Source organism: Lampris incognitus, chromosome 18 (assembly GCF_029633865.1).
Source record: "Lampris incognitus isolate fLamInc1 chromosome 18, fLamInc1.hap2, whole genome shotgun sequence".
Taxonomy (NCBI): domain Eukaryota; kingdom Metazoa; phylum Chordata; class Actinopteri; order Lampriformes; family Lampridae; genus Lampris; species Lampris incognitus.
This window is the reverse complement of record NC_079228.1, coordinates 34,541,516-34,560,978: the sequence shown is the minus strand read 5'-3', so window position 1 is coordinate 34,560,978 and position 19,463 is coordinate 34,541,516. Positions and strand designations below refer to the sequence as shown.

The window sequence follows — 19,463 nt, the reverse complement described above, 5'->3', positions numbered from 1 at the left end:
TTAGGGTTGCAGCCAGAGGTTGATTTAGCAAACGTCTGTTTAAAGTTAATCAGGAAAGAAATCCACGATACCTGCTTTCATCTCCTAAATGAATAATTGCACACTATGCAATGTACATAGAGGGAATAAGTTCTTCAAGATTATTATTATTATTATTATTATTATTATTATTATCCTCGGGAATTTTATACAATCTTGAAATATTGTGTCTTCTTATGCAAAATACCATATTTAACGAGCCAACTGAGGTTCATCATATTGAATTGTTTGGTAATGGTAAAGTACAATATCAAACCGAGGCTAGTTTTCAGATGATATTCAGATGCTTCACATCTCATTTTATTAGAAATTTTTCGGTAAGAGACTCTCATTGTCGTTCATTCAAAAAACAAAATTGTTCATCACAATGACAATATCAGAAAATTCAACCCAAAACAAGACGCTAATGTAACAGGGGTGTAAGGAAATATCGATACTCTCGAGTATCGCGATGTTATCTTTTGTGATGCTGCATCAAGTCTCAAAACCACTATATCGATTTTTAATTGTTTACATGTAAAGGTTCGTGACAAACATTTTGTGCCGTGTGTAACCCCACGACCGCTAGATTACCGTGTTGTAATCCATCTTCAGCCATTTGACTCCAACACAACAACGTCAGCTGAGACAGGAAGTAGCATAAGCACAAAGAACGCAGGCCTATGAAATCACGATATATCACCTTTCTTACAGCATCGCAATATATCGCGATGTATCGACTCGTAACCTGTGTATCGCGATACGATCGTGTCGCCAGATCCTCGCCAATACGCAGCCCTATATTGCGATGAAGTGTAACGAGTTATTGGCCGCCATCCAACAGGCGATGTATGTAAATGTTGGCACAGCTGATGTTGTGTGCCCAAGGCAGCGTCACTAAAGACACCTCCAATTTTCTAAGACGACCTGCTTGGTTCTCAGTGAAACGACACGGAAAGCGAAATCAGTTTCAAATGTGTTTTGTTAAAGAAGTAACGGGGGAAGCTGGTGGAGATGAGATGCAACCAGATCAGATGAAGGTTTGGTGATTCTTGTGGTGGGAAAAAAAGAAAGTTGTCCTGTTTTGGTCAGTGTGTCCATGAAATAATTCAGATTAATCTGTTTTTTTGTTTGTTTTTTTTTTCCTGTCTGTCTTTTAGCGTCGAATGTGTTCATCATTGCGGCCTTGTACGTTGAGAGACGACTGGCTGTGGTGAGTCAAATGTTCTTTCCAGCCACATGGATTTTAATGGCAGTTCGCCCATTGACCTAGAGCTGCTATAACAGGCTCTCCTTGAAATAAACTCCGGTTTAAATCCTCACACAGGTTTTCCTCAGTTGCTTTGGCAATGTGAATTACACGTGTGTATGAAACCATTTTCTCCTGGATAATTCACTGGTCAATTTTAACGCTCCCATGTTCCATCCTATCCTAATCCAGACTTCAGTGTAGTCTACACTGAAGCCTCCCAGAAATCTGAATCAGTTCATCTGGACACAAGGTTTATGGAGAGAAACGTGTCGTCGCTCATCTAAGTGACCTCTTCAGTCTCAACGTCTCAGGTATCCCCACCTTTATAAACTATACAGTGGCATAACGACCGAAAACAACGATCGGTTTCATATGCAAATTAGCGTGACCATTAACTAGAGTTACGATGGTGATGTGTACTGTTCACAGCGTATTGAGGAATAGTTGCAATCACAGCATTGTAAGATGACGACAGATGTACTCACCCCCCCCCCCCTCAGGTTAAGGGATGGTCGTTCCCTCTTCACATAGATGGCGTCCTTGACTCCCTGTTCCAACCAGCGTTCCTCTCTATCGCACATCCCTGTCCTTGAAAGAGAACAGCTACCTTGTCAGGCCAGGACTACACCCATCTACAGACCAGTGGCCGCTCTTTCAAGGATGAAAGAGGGAATGATCCTCCCTGAACCAACGAGGGGGCCTAATGCCCCTTTTCCGCAACATGGTACTGGCTCGACTCGGCTCAACTCGCAGTGTCGTTTTCCATTACCGTAACAGTACCCCCCTCAGTGTAGCTGGTCTGCATTGATTTTGGTACCTGCTCCAGTTTTTTGGAACCTCGACAAAGGTGGTACCAGAAAAGTGGTAACAGTTACCAAAATGCCTGTACTTTCCAGTGATGGAAAACAAAAAAGTCGAGCCGAGTTGAGCCGGTACCATGTAGTGGAAAAGGGGCATATACATAGGTATATCTGTCGCCATCTTACAATGCTGTGATTGCAACCATTCCCAAATCCTCTGTGAATAGTACACATGGCCATTGTTACTCTCCTTAATTGTCACGGTAATTTGCATATGAAACCGATCGTTGGTTTCGGTCGTTGTGCCACTGTGTTGTTTATAAGGGTGGGGATACCTGCGGTCAGTTGGGACTGAAGAGGTCACTTGAAATGTCTCTCAGTAAACGTTGTGTCCAGATGAGCTGATACAACTCTCTGGGAATTCCTTACCTGGATTACTGATCATTTATCAATACACTAGAGCCCAACATAGTTTTCAGATTTACAAAGGAAAGATGAAGCAAGTCCTTTATGCCGTGCCCTTCGTGTACAGTGAGCACTGATACACAACCCTTCATCAGATGTTTGAAGATCTTTGGTTACTGGCTTTATGGCTTTATTGCTTGGAGACCTCCCTTCATAAATGTTGATTGTGTAAGGTGAACAGGTGAATTGCAGAAACCGTCCTTCTCACGCCGTCTCTGATAAACACACCTCTCCTGATCTGGATTGGATTATATCTATACTTGGCACAAAAAGTAAGGACATTTGTGTTTGGTAGATTATTTCTTTGTTGTAACAATGCTTCTTGGCAATAAATCTTATACCGTTGGAAATTCTGTTTATTTCCCTTTTAAATGGGGCCACATTTGTAAGGAACATGCATTTGTGGGATGAGCAGCAGAGCTGAGTATGTGGGTTGCGCCCATGAAATATTTGCCAAATCTTCTCTGCCAATGCCGAACAGCTTATTTTGCTGTTGCTGTTGACTCTTGTTTTGAGCTTCTGGTACTCCAGGTGCTGACAATCAGGTTCCTGATATATTTATTGCCAAGAAGCATTGTTACAACAAAGAGATAATCTACCAGACACACATTTCCTTACTTTTTGTGCTAAGTTTATATAACTTCCTGATCTCCGTCCAGACACCGCCTGATGTTCAGTATAAGAATTGTGTTTGATTAGAGAGCAAGATACCAACAACCTAATGACATTTTTGTTTATATGGAACTGAAGCCGGGTAGTGTTTCTCAGTAACGGACATAGTTGAGCTCTCTCGCTCACTTTCTCTCGTGCTCTCTCGCTCAAAATAGGGAACAATCTCAGAAACTACAGGGTTGATTCTTCACATCTTGAACCTGGTGTCCTTGTTGATATTTCCTTCAGCCATTGTCCTCTCTATCAACTCCATGACCCCAGGTATACACACACACACACACACACACACACACACACACACAGCGTAAGTAAAGGTTGTTTTTAGCACTTCTGAAATGGCATCGAGAATGGAGATGGCTACCAGGCTAATAAAGCTGCGATCTTAAGAACATATCTCTCTATATGGATCTGTCAAGATCACATGGCTGTCGAACTTCCGCTGGATTGATAACCGGTGAAATGGGCATTGTATTTTTCAGCTCTGCGTATACGCTCCTGCTTCAAATAGTGACGTTTGTGGTCCTTTCTTTTTCTTATTTATTTATTTATTTATTTATTTAAGAACTATTTTCTGTACAATAGACTACAGTACTTCTGTGTGTGTGTGTGTGTGTGCGCGCGCGTCAGTGGGTGGCGTGCTCTCTCTAGGTATCTACACCATGCTGTTCCTCAAAGTCTACTCCTATAAGGACACCAACAGGTGGTGTAGAGAAATCAGACACGCCAAAGCAAAGCGACTGACGAGGTCATACTCATGTAAGTAAAATAACACACATACACACAAATTGTTGCTGTGGAAAAATCATTTAGGAGTCCCGAGAAACGGGTCATACTGCTGTAAGCAGACACACACACACACACACGTTGGTAACTTCCTCATTAATAATGCAGAGCCATTGAAATATGAGGGTGTGCATTCATTCATATGCAGAGATGCTCTTGCACACCTACACGTGACACACGGGAGTTGAGTCATATTCTGCTCTTCAACACTGTGCCACTACTGCCACCTACTGGTGCAATGTGAGCTGTAGCGGTGGCTTCCATGCATGTGTGAAGGCACGCACGCACACCAGTCCTCCTGGTCCAAGTCTTGTGTCTTTTTTCCCAGTTGTATCCCTGAGTGGTGTTGATCTATTTTAAGCCGGGGCTGCATTTACAGAGGGCTACTACGTAGGCTCTGCCTCCCTGTTGTAATCCCATTCGGGGACTTGGTATAAGCAGAACAGGCAATAGACAATCCTCCAAATCCAAACCACAATGTAGTGTTGTTGTTGTTTTCACCAAAAAAAATAGTTATTTTGAAAACTTTTAGAGAAGAAAATTAAGTGAGCTGGAATTTGGAGTGAAGTGTTGTGATCATTTAGAATGGGAACGCCAGCTCTCTGCTCAGGACTTGCACACTGTAAGGCAGATGTTCTTTGAGTCGGAGCTCTTGTTCTATGCTTGTTGTGTTTTCTGCCTGGATCCATTTCCAAAGGAAACGCACACACATATCTTTGGGACGATGGCAGCGCGAATTCATGTTTGCGGCAGCCTCACCCAGTACTGTCCATGCAGTGTCTTTGTCTGTCCACGTCTTCATTTGATGGCTGGGAGAGCTGGCGCTGGATCGGCTGGGAGAGCTTGGTCTGCTGCATCCTGTGGGCCCAGGGACCACGCCCCTGCCCGGAGCTGCGCCCGAAGAGGCAATGCTGAGGGCGGTCTGATAGGATACGAAAGCCGGGCAGGCAAAGCCAACTGCTAGCCCATGCAGACCGGCAGTTCCGATAACGCCGAGTACGGTCTGGCGGCGGCCTCGGCTAGCGTTGTCTGTTTTTGGTGTTGTCGTGTGGAGTGCAGGGAGATGTGTTGAAGGTGTCTGGCTGGGAGAGCTGGCATTGGATTGGCTGGGGGAGCCTGGTCTGCTGCATCCAGTGGGCCCAGGGACCACGGCCCTGCCTGGAGCTGCACCTGAGGGGGAAACACCGAGGGCGGTCTGACAGGACATGGAAGCAGGGCAGGCTAAGCTAACTGCTAGCCCATGCAGACAGGCAGTGCCGACAGTCATCCTGGCATTCGTTCTCTCAGACAATGATTTTCTTTTTTGTTTTTTGTTTTTTTTGTAGTTTGATATATGTGTATACATCCAAAATACTTTGTAGTAGTGTTCAAAATACCGTTCTAAATACTTTGATTGGTTTTAGCTCAATTTCACACAATTTTTTTTTTTTTTTAATTTATTTCTGATTTTCCCCTTTTTTCTCCCAATTTAGTGGCCAATTGATCCCTATTTTAATTCAAACACCCACCCTCGTATTGCATGCGTTCGCCAACTGCATCTCTCCGGCCGGCAGTCTCGAAGGAAAGCGCCTCCCCACTTTCGTGACAAGGCGAATCCAAGCCGAACCACTGTTTTTCCGACACACACAGAGACGCATTCACATGACGAACACAAGCCGACTCCGCCCCCCTCCCGAAGACAGCGTTGCCAATGATTGCTGCTTCATCGAGTCCGGCCATAGTCGGATCTGACGAGACCGGGGCGCGAACCCCAGTCCCCAGTGGGCAACTGCATCGACACCAAGCCGACGCTTAGACCGCTACTCCACCGCGGACCCAATTTCACACAAATTAACTGAGATGCTCATATTCTCTTAAACTAGCAAAACACTATGCCGCTAGTGCAGCTAATTCAACTCACTGGCGCTTCCAGAGTGAGAAAAAACACACACTCTAACTCCCCTTGCACACGTGACAAAAAAGTTCAAAACCTACCAAAGTATTTTGGATGTATACAGTGTGTCCAAATTTATTTTTTTGGTTGTATTCATGGTAATGTAGTTATGCTAGTCTGATTTCATCAAAAGCTATTCTGCTTGTCCGATTCTATTTGAAGGGATTATATTTTTATGTGCCCTGTGATGGCCTGGCGGCCTGTCCAGGGTGTCTCCACGCCAGTGACTGCTGGGATAGGCTCCAGCATCCTGAGAGCAGTTGGGATAGTGGAGTGGATATAGTACGTGTTCTTGTAGTTTTTAGATGTGTGTTTTTGTCTGTGTGTTGCACTGCTGTGGGCTGAGGGAATGGATATGTGGTTTCATTTCATGTACTTGTGTACATGACATGAAATGACAAAGTGTTCCTGATTCCTGAGATTGGTAGAACTGATGAATGGTCTCCATGGCTATTTTCCAGGTCCATCTGTGGCACGTTCAAATGGTTCGGCAGTGCATGCTCATGTCTCCTACCCAGGCAACCTCACCTACCGAGGTAACTATGACAACAGACAAGCCATTCTAGCATTACCCATAATGCTCAGACTGCTCAGAGAACAGTACTTTTTGCATGTGTTTCTTACTCATCTGATCCTTTGATCAAGAAAACTACTGTCCGGTTCACCCACTCAGAACCTGACGGTCGTTTTCCATATTGTCACCAAATTTGTCCGAAGTGTCGTGGTCTTAATCGCTATGACAACCAAGGTTGTCTTACAGTTGAAGTTATTGGGCTGAGTGTAACTGTTTTCCTAAGTAAACCTTAAAAAGCCAAAAGTTGGGTGTCCAGGTAGCGTGGCAGTCTATTCCGTTGCCTACCAGCACAGGGATTGCCAGTTCGAATCCCCATGTTGCCTCCAGCTTGGTCAGGTGTCCCTACAGACACAATTGGCCGGGTCTGCGGGTGGGAAGCCGGATGTGTGGGTGTGTGTCCTGGTCGCTGCACTAGCGCCTCCTCTAGTCGGTCGGGGCGCCTGTTCCGGGGGGCGTGATCCTCCCACGTGCTACGTCCCCCTGGCAAGACTCCTGTCAGGTGAAGAGAAGCGGCTGGTGACTCCACATGTATTGGAGGAGGCATGTTGTAGTCTGCAGCCACCCCCCCCCCCGGTGGAGGTGGAGCAGTGACCGGGATGACTCGGAAGAGTGGGGTAATTGGCCGGATACAGTTAGGGAGGAAAAGGGGGGGGAAATCACACATACAGCTTGTAAGGTGCTGTCGACATAGTAAGTCCACCAGTTATCAAATTTCAGATTACTGAACTTGTTCTTTGATTTTGTGTGTGTGTGTGTGTGTGTGTGTGTGTGTGTGTGTGTGTGTGTGTGTGTGTAGACATTTACTACTTTGTCTTTGCGCCTACTCTCTGCTATGAGCTCAACTTCCCAAAGTCATCTCGAATACGCAAGAGTTTCCTTCTCAGACGACTGTTTGAAATGGTGAGTCAAAACACACACACACACACACCTATCTATCGATCTACACACAATATACACACACATATGTATATACTCAAATGGGAAGTGACACAGTTATTTCTTGATGGGGAGAGTGTTTAGAATAATGAATGTGAAAACAAGGAAACACACAGCCATACAAACCCACATTAATATATATATATGTGTGTGTGTGTGTGTGTATATATACACACACACACACATATATATGTGTGTATATATGTATATCAGATATTCCGCTCCTCATTAGTTGAGCACTTACAGCACCATTGACGGTTTCGCAAAAAAACGCTATATATATATATATATATATATATATATATATATAGCTACACACACACATATACACACACACACACACATATATAGTATGGGGATATGTACTTGTGTGTATTTATCGTGATTCGCTCTCTGTCACAGCTCTTCTTCATACAGCTGCTGGTGGGATTAATACAACAGGTATGTAGAATACGTGCATGCAACTCAAAACACACATAGACACACTGCTAACAAAAGCATACATGCCACATATGCATTAGACAACCTGCATACCACTTACACAGTGGCACACGATGCTCAACTGAAAGTTACTTCCTGTAGTAATACCTGTTGAGGGCACACACACACTGTGTTAATCTCATGATTCCTTTTTCAGTGGATGGTGCCAACTATACAGAACTCAATGAAGCCACTCCAGGTATACACACACACACACACACACACACACACACACACACACACACACACACACCTAACACTACACACCTCTCCTTTACAATTTACATTATTTTTTTAGCTCCACCTTAGAAGTGCTCAATTTCCTGTACCCGGGTAGCATAGCGGTCTATTCTGTTGCCTACCAACATGGGGATCGCCGGTTCAAATCCTTGTATTACCTCTGGCTTGGTTGGGCGTCCCTACAGACACAATTGGCCATGTCTGCGGGTAGGAAGCCAGATGTGGGTATGTGTCCTGGTCGCTGCATTAGCACCTCTTCTGGTTAGTCAGGGCGCCTGTTTGGAAAAGAAATGGCTGGTGACTCCACATGTATCAGAGGAGGCGTGTGGTAGTCTGCAGCCCTCCCCGGATTGGCAGAGGGGGTGGAGCAGCGACCAGGACGGCTCGGAAGAGTGGGGTTATCAGCTCTGTGCATAACTGTGGTCCACTGACTTCCGGTTTCTACCGCAGCGGGCATACCAGTTTCCTGTTTGTTGATGTGTGCTATTGACAAGAGCATATTTTTCGCGATGCCTGCAAGATTTACCATGGATAAATGTCAATGACATGCACACAATTGGCCACAAACTTTCACCTGCACTCATCCTCATAATTGGATGAGGATCCTCCATTAAAGGCATTAGTTCTTTTGTTTTGAGCCTCAAGAGAGTATTTTCCTTGCACACAAACCCATATTCTCCACCTCTCTTTGATAGGAAATGGACTTCTCCAGGATGGTAGAGCGCCTGCTAAAACTAGCTGTGAGTAGAAAAAATAAAACAATTTTAATGTTTGAGCTCAAGGAAAGTAAGATGACAGGTATGAATTATGACTTCCTGTGACACGTTTCTTATTTTAGACCATGTTAAAGGTAACCTGAAGACTTTTGAGGCCAGTGTGTCCCCGTTAAGTTGATGGTGAACACACTGCAGAGCAAGCCAGAACCCTCCACTGTCGTCTGCACCGTCAGGAGACCCACTGATCTGCTTTGCTCAGGCATTTAAAAAAGACCCTCTGCTGGGCTTTAGATATTTTTAAAGGGATGTATGCACTTGGGCGGCTCGGTGGTGCAGTGGTTAGTGCGGTCACCTCACAGCAAGAAGGTCCTGGGTTCGAGCCCCAGGGTTGTTCAACCTTGGGGGTCGTCCCGGGTCATCCTCTGTGTGGGGTTTACATGTTCTGCCCGTGTCTGCGTGGGTTTCCTCCGGGGGCTCCGGTTTCCTCCCACAGTCCAAAGACATGTAGATCAGGTGAATCGGCTGTACTAAATTGTCTCTAGTTGTGAATGTGTGTGTGTGTGTGTGTGTGTGTCGGCCCTGTGATGGACTGGCGGCCTGTCCAGGGTGTCTCCCCGCCTGCCATCCAATGACTGCTGAGATAGGCTCCAGCATCCCGCGACCCGAATTCAGATAAGCGGCCTGGATGATGGATGGATGGATGCACTTGTAACAGTTCCCAGGAAGGGGAAATTAAGTAAATTAATCAAACTCTCAATGTATGGCTCTAGCTGTATCCCAGAACCATACCCCAACTTCTCCTTTGATGACTTGGCACCTTCCTCTCCTCCTCCCATGCTCTCCTTTCCCCTTCTCCTTTTGCCCCCCACTTTCACTCTGTTCTCATCAACCCCAATCTCCTCTCCACTGACTTCCCTCTTTGCTCTCCTCATTTCCTATCCCATCACCTGTGTTCTTTCATATTCCACACTATCACCTCACCTTCCTGTTTCCCCCTCCCCCTCCCCCGTCTCCCCTCTCCTAGGTCCCTAACCATCTGATTTGGTTAATATTCTTCTATTGGTTTTTCCACTCCTCTATGAACTTTGTGGCAGAGCTGATGCAGTTTGGAGACAGGGAGTTCTACAAGGACTGGTGGTGAGAGGACACACACACACGCACACGCACACGCACACGCACACACACACACAGAAACATGTGCAAAAGGCGCACAAACGCTCACTGAGTCTTCAAAACAATCCTATTGCATGCAAAAATAAAATTTCATATACATGCAAATATTTTTAACAAATTTTAAATGGTTTATAAATTCCAGAATTTAATTAGTAAAACTACTTTTGAAACATTTTTTTTTTCATTTATGTAATGTTGACAAGGCATCTTTGAAACCCCGCATGTTTTGTTTTTTGTTTTTTGCTTCAGGAACTCTGAGAGTGTCACCTACTTCTGGGCCAACTGGAACATCCCTGTTCATAAGTGGTGTCTTAGGTGAGTACCAACCTGTGTTTGTGTGTGTCTGTTAAAGACACTTACATAGGGACGTCCGGGTAGCGTAGCGGCCTATTCCGTTGCCTACCAACACGGGGATCGCCGGTTCGAATCCCCGTGTTACCTCCGGCTTGGTCAGGCGTCCTAGAGGCACAACTGGCCGTGTCTGCGGGTGGGAAGCCAGATGTGGGTAGGTGTCCTGGTCGCTGCACTAGCGCCTCCTCTGGTCAGTCGGGACACCTGTTCAGGGGGAAGGGGGAAGTGGGGGAATAGCGTGAACCTCCCACACGCTACATCCCCCTGGCAAAACTCCTCACCGTCAGGTGAAAAGAAGCGGCTGGCGACTCCACATGTATCAGAGGAGGCGTGTGGTAGTCTGCAGCCCTCCCCGGATCGGCAGAGGGGGTGGAGCAGCGACCGGGATGGAGAAAAAGGGGAGAAAAAAAAGACACTTATATACTGAACATTGACAATCTACACTAGTTGATGTTGTATTCCACGCCCCGTCATAGTGTATGTCAAGTGTAGGATGTAAAACAACATGGCGAAGATGAGAACAAGGTTAAGCAGTTAGCCGTAACATGAAGGTGTTTTTAGCCTTTTCAGATTGGGTTTTTTCCTTTCTTTTTTTTTTTCTTTTCTTTTTTTTAGAAATGCCAATGCCAAACGTTATATGTGTTAAGGAGGCGTGTGTTTGTGTATATGTGCGTGTGTGGCTTGCAGACACTTCTATAAGCCCATGTTGAGGACAGGGGTCAACAAGTTTCTGGCTCAAACTGCCGTCTTCCTGGTTTCTGCCTTCTTCCACGAGGTAAACGAATAGCATTCAGCACTCGGGCGACATCACCCGTGATGTCCTACACCAGTGGTGCTCGGCCGCGTTAAGCCACGGGGGGCTGTACGTGTATGTGGGGCAGAGGAGGCCTAATCATGCCCTCAGCGGCACTCGATTGAACATCCCGATCATAACATATTACCCAGACATTTGCTTTAATAACAACGGCATCTTATTGTGTGTTCACACCTGACATGTCATTTCCCCTCCTAGCCAGCGTAAGTTGGAGGTGATTTCACAACACAGTATGGCCTCCGTAAAGACGGCCGCTAAATGAGTCATGATTTTGCATAATGCAGATTTAGAAATGTAAATCAAGTGTAAAATGTGCCAGGGTCATATGTGAAATTTGTTTTGCAAACTTAATTGATTAATTTCATTGATTTGATTAATTAATTAAATTAGCCCAATGACTGCTTGGATAGGCTCCAGCATCCTCGCGACCCCGAGAGGAGCAGGATAAGCGGTTTGGATAATGGATGGATGGACTTTAATTAATTAAATAACGTGGTGAATTTGTGTGTCCACATTGGCTGTGTCGTACACTCTGTGTCATTTTGTCATCTTCCCTTTCCCTTTGGCATCTCTCTCTCTCTCTCTCTCTCTCTCTGCTGTGTGTGTGTGTGTGTGTGTGTGTGTGTGTGTGTGTGTGTGTGTGTCTGTAACACAGTACTTGGTGAGCATTCCTCTGAAGATGTTCCGGCTCTGGGCCTTTATGGGCATGATGGCTCAGGTAAGACGCATGTATTATGATATATTAAACCATTCACATGGTATGCACTCTATATAGCTGGCTCAGAGTTGTGTTACCACACACTCACAGACTTTCAGATTCTTGGTTTTGTTAAACTGACCCTTCTGTCTGCCTTGACACAGGGACTCACATGCACATACATGCATACAGAGCCCAGACAGACACTTGCAGAAACCCGTATTTTCACAGCTGGGTCACTTCCACACTAATTTACGTGTTCACATATACACTTACTTAATCCACACGCACACTCCCTAAACACACGTTAACGTTTGAACCCTCGTCCCTGCAGGTTCCTCTGGCCTGGTTCGTGGGCCGTTTCCTCAATGGAAACTATGGCAATGCGGCCGTGTGGATCTCACTCATCATTGGCCAGCCAGTCGCTGTGTTGATGTATGTCCACGATTACTATGTTCTTCATCATGTGTCTGCCACGTAATATTAGACAAACATGAAAACACACACGCACACACACACACACACACAATACAGTAGACTGCTGGACAATGAATGTACAATACTTCGATGTTGCGGAGGAAAAAGGAAAAAGCCTTTTAATATGAAATGAGGAAGAGGAGGAAGAGTGTTGGCATCTTCTCGAACTGGTGCTGAATATGATGGAGGATGACTTCAAATATTTTAACCCCAGTGAGAAGCACTTGATTCTGAAGTAGTGTCTCGTTTATGTAGGACAGTTTGGCTTTTCACCGTGTGAACCTTAGTGGAGCCCGGGGACCTGGTACCACCGCCAAGCCTGAGCCTTTTTTCTGAACTCTGTGTGTCAAATCACTGGAACTGGAAAAGTTGTGTAACGACACATACCATCCCGGGATATAGAAAATAACCATTTCTTGACTCTCCGTTTCCTGTTTCTAGATTTGTTAGAAGTATTATGACTTTTTAGTCTTTAAAACCACATTTTCTAGACGTGGCCGGCGTCGATGGTCGACAGATCGTGAACTCTCACGGAGGCGAACGCATCAGAAAGGGAAACATTCTGCCCAAACCTGAACACTGCAAACGTACCCACTCGAATGTGATGAGAGAATTTTGCAGAGTAAGCTAAAAAAAAACAAAACCCAGGCACTCCTCTTGAGTATTAAATATACTGGAGCATCACAGGTCTGAACCACTGCCAGGTAAGCACAAGCTGGACCGCGGGGTCCTTCCTCGGTCCCCCACGTCAAGAGGACCGATATCTCCTTTTTAAGAGACTCCCATCATTACCGGAGAGGTGCGGTTCACTTTTTTTGTTTAACCAGGCCAGACCCCTTTGCCGGCGATGGAGGTTTGGAGGTCCCGCCGACGACCTCTGCAGCCGTGAAGGGTTTCTGCACTTTTTTGTTTACATTCGCCAAAAGTGACGCGAGCGTTTGTGCTGCAGAAATAAAGGATTTACCTCTCCGCCGTCTCCCTTCCCTCCCTCCCTCCTTCCCGTTTCCCCATGAGCCGTTTGTAGTAGAGATTTGTAACCAAACGAAGGGAAGAAGAGAGGAGGGATGGAGCGGTGTAGTGCGGAGGGGCCTTAAGGGAAGACGTCACGGTGGAAATCTTTGTCCAGACAGCAGAGATGCAGGCTGTCTTTCTCGGTGAACACAAGCAATGCAATGCAGTTTGTGTTTTCATGGTACCGGTCTGGCTCTCGCCTCTGCTTTGTGTACTCTCCTCTTCACTGTGTTGCCTTTTTTGAGTTATCTGTACGACTTCATTTCCCTGCCAACTGTTTTTATTCGTTTGCTTTGCTGGTTTCAGTATTATCCAGCCATCTTGAAATCAGAATATATATTTTTATGTTGTGTTTTATGTTTCATCTGCTTGATTCACAGCAAATCATTTGGTGAACGCGACGTTTCTGATTCAGTCTTCGTAGACGTTTCGTTGTTGATTTATTGATCTGAACCTGTAACCGTTTCTTTGCACTTTAAGGCGAGATGCATGCTTTCGACTAAAGCAATAGAATATTTCGATGAATGTATTATATATAAGTTATCGGTATGTAGAGAAAATGAGATTTTGTGTGAAATTCCTCACGTTGTCCCAGGGTAAAGCTCGACTTCAATACAGATTTGAAGTTTTTCGCAGACTTCCAAACTTGACTGTAATAAAGTCACAGTGGCTGCAAGTCGTTTGCAAGTGATATAACTTGGCACATAATATTGATACCTTTTTATATTTTTGGTTTGCTTTTTCCTTTTCTTACCAAAGCCTTTCTATTGGTTAAGTGTAAAACAAGCCATTTTCTGAGCTTGAATTTCAAATTAATGGAACCTGACCCCGTGCAATATATCATATTGCATAGGACATATTCAATATCATATGTCCTACTGCGCACGTCCAATGCAATATATCCTATGTAAAATGATACTGAGAATAAATCCGAGTTTTAATTTTCTGTTCTCTATGTGCCATTCTAGCTGGGTTTGGAAACCTACACATTTCTCAACAACTCTCCACATATTTTCCAGTTCTCGCACGCGCAAAAACTGAGTGAATTGAGTCGAGTGAATTGTCCACCGGGCAAACCCCTGCCTGCCTCACCAGCCTGCAGTAACCTGGACCCTTTCATTCGAAAGTCACGTACTAACAAACTAGCTTAAACTAGCCAAATACATACATAAATACAAATGCAAGTACTTTCCTCATAAAGATCACATCAGGGGCATCCGGGTAGCGTAGCGGTCTATTCCGGTGCCTACCAACACCGGGATCGCCGGTTCGAATCCCCGTGTTACCTCCAGCTTGGTCGGGCGTCCTGCAGACACTATTGGCCGTGTCTGCGGGTGGGAAGCTGGATGTGGGTATGTGTCCTGGTCACTGCTCTAGCGCCTCCTCTGGTCGGTCGGGGCGCCTGTTCGGGGGGGGGGGGGGATAGCCAGTGTAGGCTATTCCTTTCAACTGTATCCCTGGAAAAGAAGTTCCTCACGTCTTCTGCTCTATGCGTTATTGGACATCCCTCGCCAAGCAAAGCAGAGAAACATTTGCAAAGAAAGGGGGTCACCGTTAGGTTGACCTGTGCCACCGATGGACTTGGCATTAAGGTGACTATCGAAACTGTGAGATCCGTGTTTGCAGTGCAATGAGCAACTTCTTTCTTTGCGCATGTTAAAGCCGTCCTGTTGACCAGGTAACGCCACAACTCTCCATAGGAACCCATACAAGGAGTCCACGGTGTTGTAGCGGTCTAAGCATCGGCTTTGGGTCGATGCAGTTGCTCGCTGGGGACCGGGGGTTCGCGCCCCGGTCTCGTCATATCCGGCTATGGCCGGACTCGGTGAAGCAGCAATAATTGGCAACGCTGTCTTCGGAAGGGGGGGGCGGAGTCGGCTTGTGTTCGTCACATGAATGCGTGTGGTTGGTGGTTGGTGGGGGCAGTGGTTCGGCCTGCGTGATTTTTTTTTCCTCGTACCCGTTTTCCGAGAACTCCGCCCCGCGTTATTTTTCCTACCCGGATTCCGGGAAGACCCGCCCCTACTCTATCTCTGATTGGCTAACCCCACCCCGACCTTAACCAACGGAGGCAACGAGTACTAGCCAATCAGAGGCAGAGTTCCCGGAAAACGGGTACGGAAAAAAATCACGCGCCCGGCCTGGATTCACCTTGTCCCGAAAATTCACCTTGTCCCGGAAGTGGCGAGGCGTCTCCTTCGAGACTGCCGGCCGGGGAGATGCAGTTGGCGAGCGCATGCAGTACGAGGCTGGGTGTTTGAACTAAAACTAGCGATCGATTGGCCACTAAATTGGGAGAAAATCAGAAATAAATTAGAAAAAAAAAGAAACCCATACAATTTGAAAGAATTACGTGCAGCTTATTCTTGATAAACTGGGTTTCTCCACCTTTTGACTGATGGGGGGGGCATTTGGTGCAAGTACAGCACTACTCATTTGTTAAAGAGCGAGTTTGTTTTGTTTTTTGCCAACTGGCTACATCATTTGTATTCAACAACTCCAATTATTCGAGATTAACCAAATTACTCCTGGGTGCACGCTTTAATTAATGTCCGTTGGTTTAGAAAATGGCATTTCTCATTTTGATGGCAACCCTACTGTGAAATTGGCATTAATGGGAGAACACACTTGGAGTTGTAAATGTTGACCCGGAGACCGCCTCATTTACTTTCAAGTGGTTTTGTTATTTCCTGAGTTTGTGCTGAGGCCAGTGGAGACCTGTGAAATGAGAGGAACCAAACCTGCGAGCCAGAAGCATAAACCGAGAGGACGGTGTTGACACCGATGCCCTGAACTGTGAAACTGAGTTAGCTGAACATGCGATGCATCACAACATCTCATACAACACTGTCCTCACCCGACCACACTGTCCTCACCCGAGGTCTGACACCTCCTTGCGTCGTTTGTCATATCCGCTCTTGAAATACCAAGTGTTAGGAGCATCGGTTTGATGAATGTTAAAAACTAAATGTTAAAGTTTTGTTTATTGAGAAATTGACAGTTTCCCCCCACTTTGCAGTCTTCACTGTGTATAGTATAAAGGAATGTACCTCGCTTGTTCACTATTGTATAATGAAAGTCCAAAAAATGAGAACATGTTTTGGCCTGATTTTTCAAAGCCCTTCAAATGAAACATTTGTTGATGTTTGATAAAGACTGTTTATATTCTTTAAATGGTTTTTAGTCTTTTCTTGGTACGCCAACCTAGCAGCCGAAGCAGAGGACAGAGGCTGGAAGGTGAAGGTGCACCCTGTGGAGGTGGGTTGTAGGGGCTTTGTTGCCAGCTCCACAGCAAAACTCCTGAGGGAACCAGGAGTCAGGGGGCAGGCCCACAGGAGAGTGATCAAAGAGCTAGCCAACACTGCTGAGAGGACTAGCCACTGGATCTGGCTCAAAAGGAGAGACGCCGTCTGGGCTGCCAGGGTGAACAGCTAACCACAGGTCACGCACCCAAGACCGATCAACCTGTGGTGGGCCTGCCTCAGCGGAGGGTGTCTTGTGATAAAAGGCCGAAACACCCTGTGATGCTGAGGTACACAACTGATGATGTGTCCTGGTGGTGGCAATGTCACCTTGGCAGACATCTCCAGTTTGATCTCCACTGAATCTGTTGCAGTGCAAACATTAGGGATTTTAACAACCAGTCTTTTTTTGAATCTTTAAAGGTCAACACTGGGATGTCTATTTACAGGTAACACTTGATTGGCAGAAACCGAATGGAGCTGAATGCTTACTTTAACTGAAACATAAAAGGCAGATGGGTGCATCATAAAAATCTTTATTGTGCAGACGGCAATAGCGCTGGGGAAAAAAATGGATAGTCCCAAAATAACACCAAAAGCAACTTTACAAAGTTTTATTACTCATCAACAAAAAGAAAAAAGAGGTCACACAGCTTCACGTCACATCTGGAATAAGGGATCTGTGGGGTGGGAGGCTCTACTGCTGTGAAAAAAAGAAAAGAAAAAGCAGGCTTAAATACCTATGAAAACCACGACCTATACAACAAACCTGACAAACTCTGAACACAAGGATGATAATGGGAGTTGACGTGTCCAACTTGTCACATATATGCATGTATCTGTGTGTCCCTCACCTTGGCCTTATTCTGGACAGGCAGATAGAGTTTGAACTCTGCTGGGAGCTCATCCTCCGAGTACAGTCTATCTGAGAAGTACACCCTCCTTATGCGACAGTTGGCGTGGATCTGACAGGAAATTAGACAGGAAATGTAACTGAGATGTTAAACAAGGAAGCAATACTGAGACCAGATGTCAAGATGTGTGATGTTTGTGAATGTGGTTTTTTTTTTGTGTGCTCACAAGTTGTTCTGCATTGCTCAGTCACACTTAATTGAGATGAGTGAGCCAAGTCTGAAAATGGGTTGGTGCATCAGCTTCAAAAAGGCTTCCGGGTGAATGCTCAAGGCATAAGACACACAAGGATTGTGACCTCATGGCCTGTGTATTGGTAAATGTCTAGGTTAAAACACCCTTGCATAGAATTCTCCCAAGGAGATTACAATAACAATGCACCAATACGCGTTGCATGTGCGTGTGTGTGTGGGCACAACCTGCACACGAAGCGTCTCAATGTAGTTCGTTCCATAGGCCCTCCTGGTGAAGTCTGACAGGTTGAACTGAATCTGGTTCCACCCGTCATCCAGCCTCATGGGCATTGTGCAGATGAAGGGCTTTACCCGTGTTGTGCTCTGATAGTTACTTGCTCGAAATCGACGACGAACATTTTTATCATCTAAAACCTAAGACGAGATAAAAATAGACACAGAGAAAAGACATGTCACTATACACGCAACCATCTTGATGCAAAAGTAGATAATAAACAGTAGTCACGAGATTATTTCAGCAGTATGTGTTGAGTGGCTGCTGCAGCTAGAAAAGCGCTGTATAAATGCAATCCATCCATCCATACGATTCCTATACAACCGAAACTGGGAAGGTCTGTCAGTGTGTCTGTGTTACTAAAGGAGTCTCTGACTCACCTGTACTTCAAAGGTGAAATACTTCTTAAGGTTCTTGATGATCATGACCAGAAATGGAAGCTTGATGCCCAAAGTCTTCTTGGGGTCTGCAGGACAGGTTATATAGGTGGTACTGTGTAGGGAGGGGAGGAGAGGGAGCAGATGCGATAATGAGGGAGGAGGATGAAGATGACATGCTGGAGGCATGTGCACATATATCAATGACAGACAGATTGATTGACAGTAACTCACCTGACATTGTTCCCCTCTACCTCCAACACAAGAGACTGGATATCATTGTCTGTTATTCTTTTGATATGACCGTTCCTCACCTGTGACCAAACAAAAAATTCCTCAGTTCTTAGCATTCATCCATTTCTGATGACTGTCACCGAATCTCAAGAGATGAAACAGAAAGCCAGACTGCTACTTTCTCTACATGGAATACCCTACTGAAAGACTTGAAATCTGAAAAAGTTATTATTCTTAATGGTTTTTGCCCTTGAAAAAAAAAATCAAGGTTTTCTAGATGATGGTATCATGGATAATATACAAATCTACAGTCAAAACTCGACCAATCAAAACTGTTCGCAAAGCACTGGAACCAGCAACCTGTAAAAATTATACCATTGAAATAACTTGGGTCCTAACTGTGATAAATACAAACTGAAAGGATGCACAGTAGCATAATGCGAACAGGAAATACAATCACTTTAAGAGTTCTAGTAATTCTTACTCCTTGCAAATAGTTTGGCCTTATACTTAAAGGTAGACGAGTTGGATTTGTCGGTTGCTGTTTGTAAACACAACGTTCATAGTTGCCCCCCCCCCCCCGGCTCAACGACACCAGAAGTGCACGCCCCCTGGCCGCAGTTGCCAGATCACATCCCAGTGTGCAGGCCAACCCCGCGCCGCTCTTCATCCCCATCCTCTCCTTCAGTGCTCGCCAGCGAGTGAGCACCGACCCCAGATTCCCTCTCGTTCAGGAACGAGCTTTGTTGCTCGGCGTTTCGCCTCGCTTTAATTGTATCTTTACAGCACCGTGTCCACCATTGTCGTTGCTTCCTCTTGGATGGGTGCTTACGATCTC

General features: G+C 45.5%; 2 protein-coding genes across 4 annotated transcripts in view; one reads left to right on the top strand and one right to left on the bottom strand.

Annotated features, from left to right (window-relative positions):
* Positions 1-16,566, top strand: part of dgat1a (diacylglycerol O-acyltransferase 1a) — a 32,017-nt gene extending 15,451 nt beyond the window's left edge. The window contains exons 5-18 of one of the 3 annotated variants that reach the window (XM_056297939.1): positions 1,179-1,231; positions 3,363-3,468; positions 3,835-3,963; positions 6,385-6,459; positions 7,294-7,397; positions 7,836-7,874; positions 8,071-8,112; positions 8,849-8,893; positions 9,894-10,006; positions 10,292-10,357; positions 11,081-11,168; positions 11,863-11,925; positions 12,239-12,339; positions 12,637-16,566. In XM_056297939.1, the coding sequence (XP_056153914.1) occupies positions 1,179-1,231; positions 3,363-3,468; positions 3,835-3,963; positions 6,385-6,459; positions 7,294-7,397; positions 7,836-7,874; positions 8,071-8,112; positions 8,849-8,893; positions 9,894-10,006; positions 10,292-10,357; positions 11,081-11,168; positions 11,863-11,925; positions 12,239-12,339; positions 12,637-12,661 (1,049 nt within the window). In that variant the 3' untranslated portion in view covers positions 12,662-16,566. Of the gene's footprint in view, positions 1-1,178; positions 1,232-3,362; positions 3,469-3,834; positions 3,964-6,384; positions 6,460-7,293; positions 7,398-7,835; positions 7,875-8,070; positions 8,113-8,848; positions 8,894-9,893; positions 10,007-10,291; positions 10,358-11,080; positions 11,169-11,862; positions 11,926-12,238 lie in introns of all 3 variants that reach the window. The other 2 variants (XM_056297938.1, XR_008811911.1) reach the window with 2 other exon arrangements.
* Positions 16,567-17,159: 593 nt separating this feature from the next.
* Positions 17,160-19,463, bottom strand: part of cfap20 (cilia and flagella associated protein 20) — a 3,660-nt gene continuing 1,356 nt past the window's right edge. The window contains exons 2-6 of the mRNA XM_056298038.1: positions 18,626-18,705; positions 18,395-18,506; positions 17,966-18,154; positions 17,489-17,599; positions 17,160-17,337 (exon numbers count right to left, since the gene is read on the bottom strand). Of these exons, the coding sequence (XP_056154013.1) occupies positions 17,332-17,337; positions 17,489-17,599; positions 17,966-18,154; positions 18,395-18,506; positions 18,626-18,705 (498 nt within the window). The 3' untranslated portion in view covers positions 17,160-17,331. The remainder of the gene's footprint in view (positions 17,338-17,488; positions 17,600-17,965; positions 18,155-18,394; positions 18,507-18,625; positions 18,706-19,463) is intronic.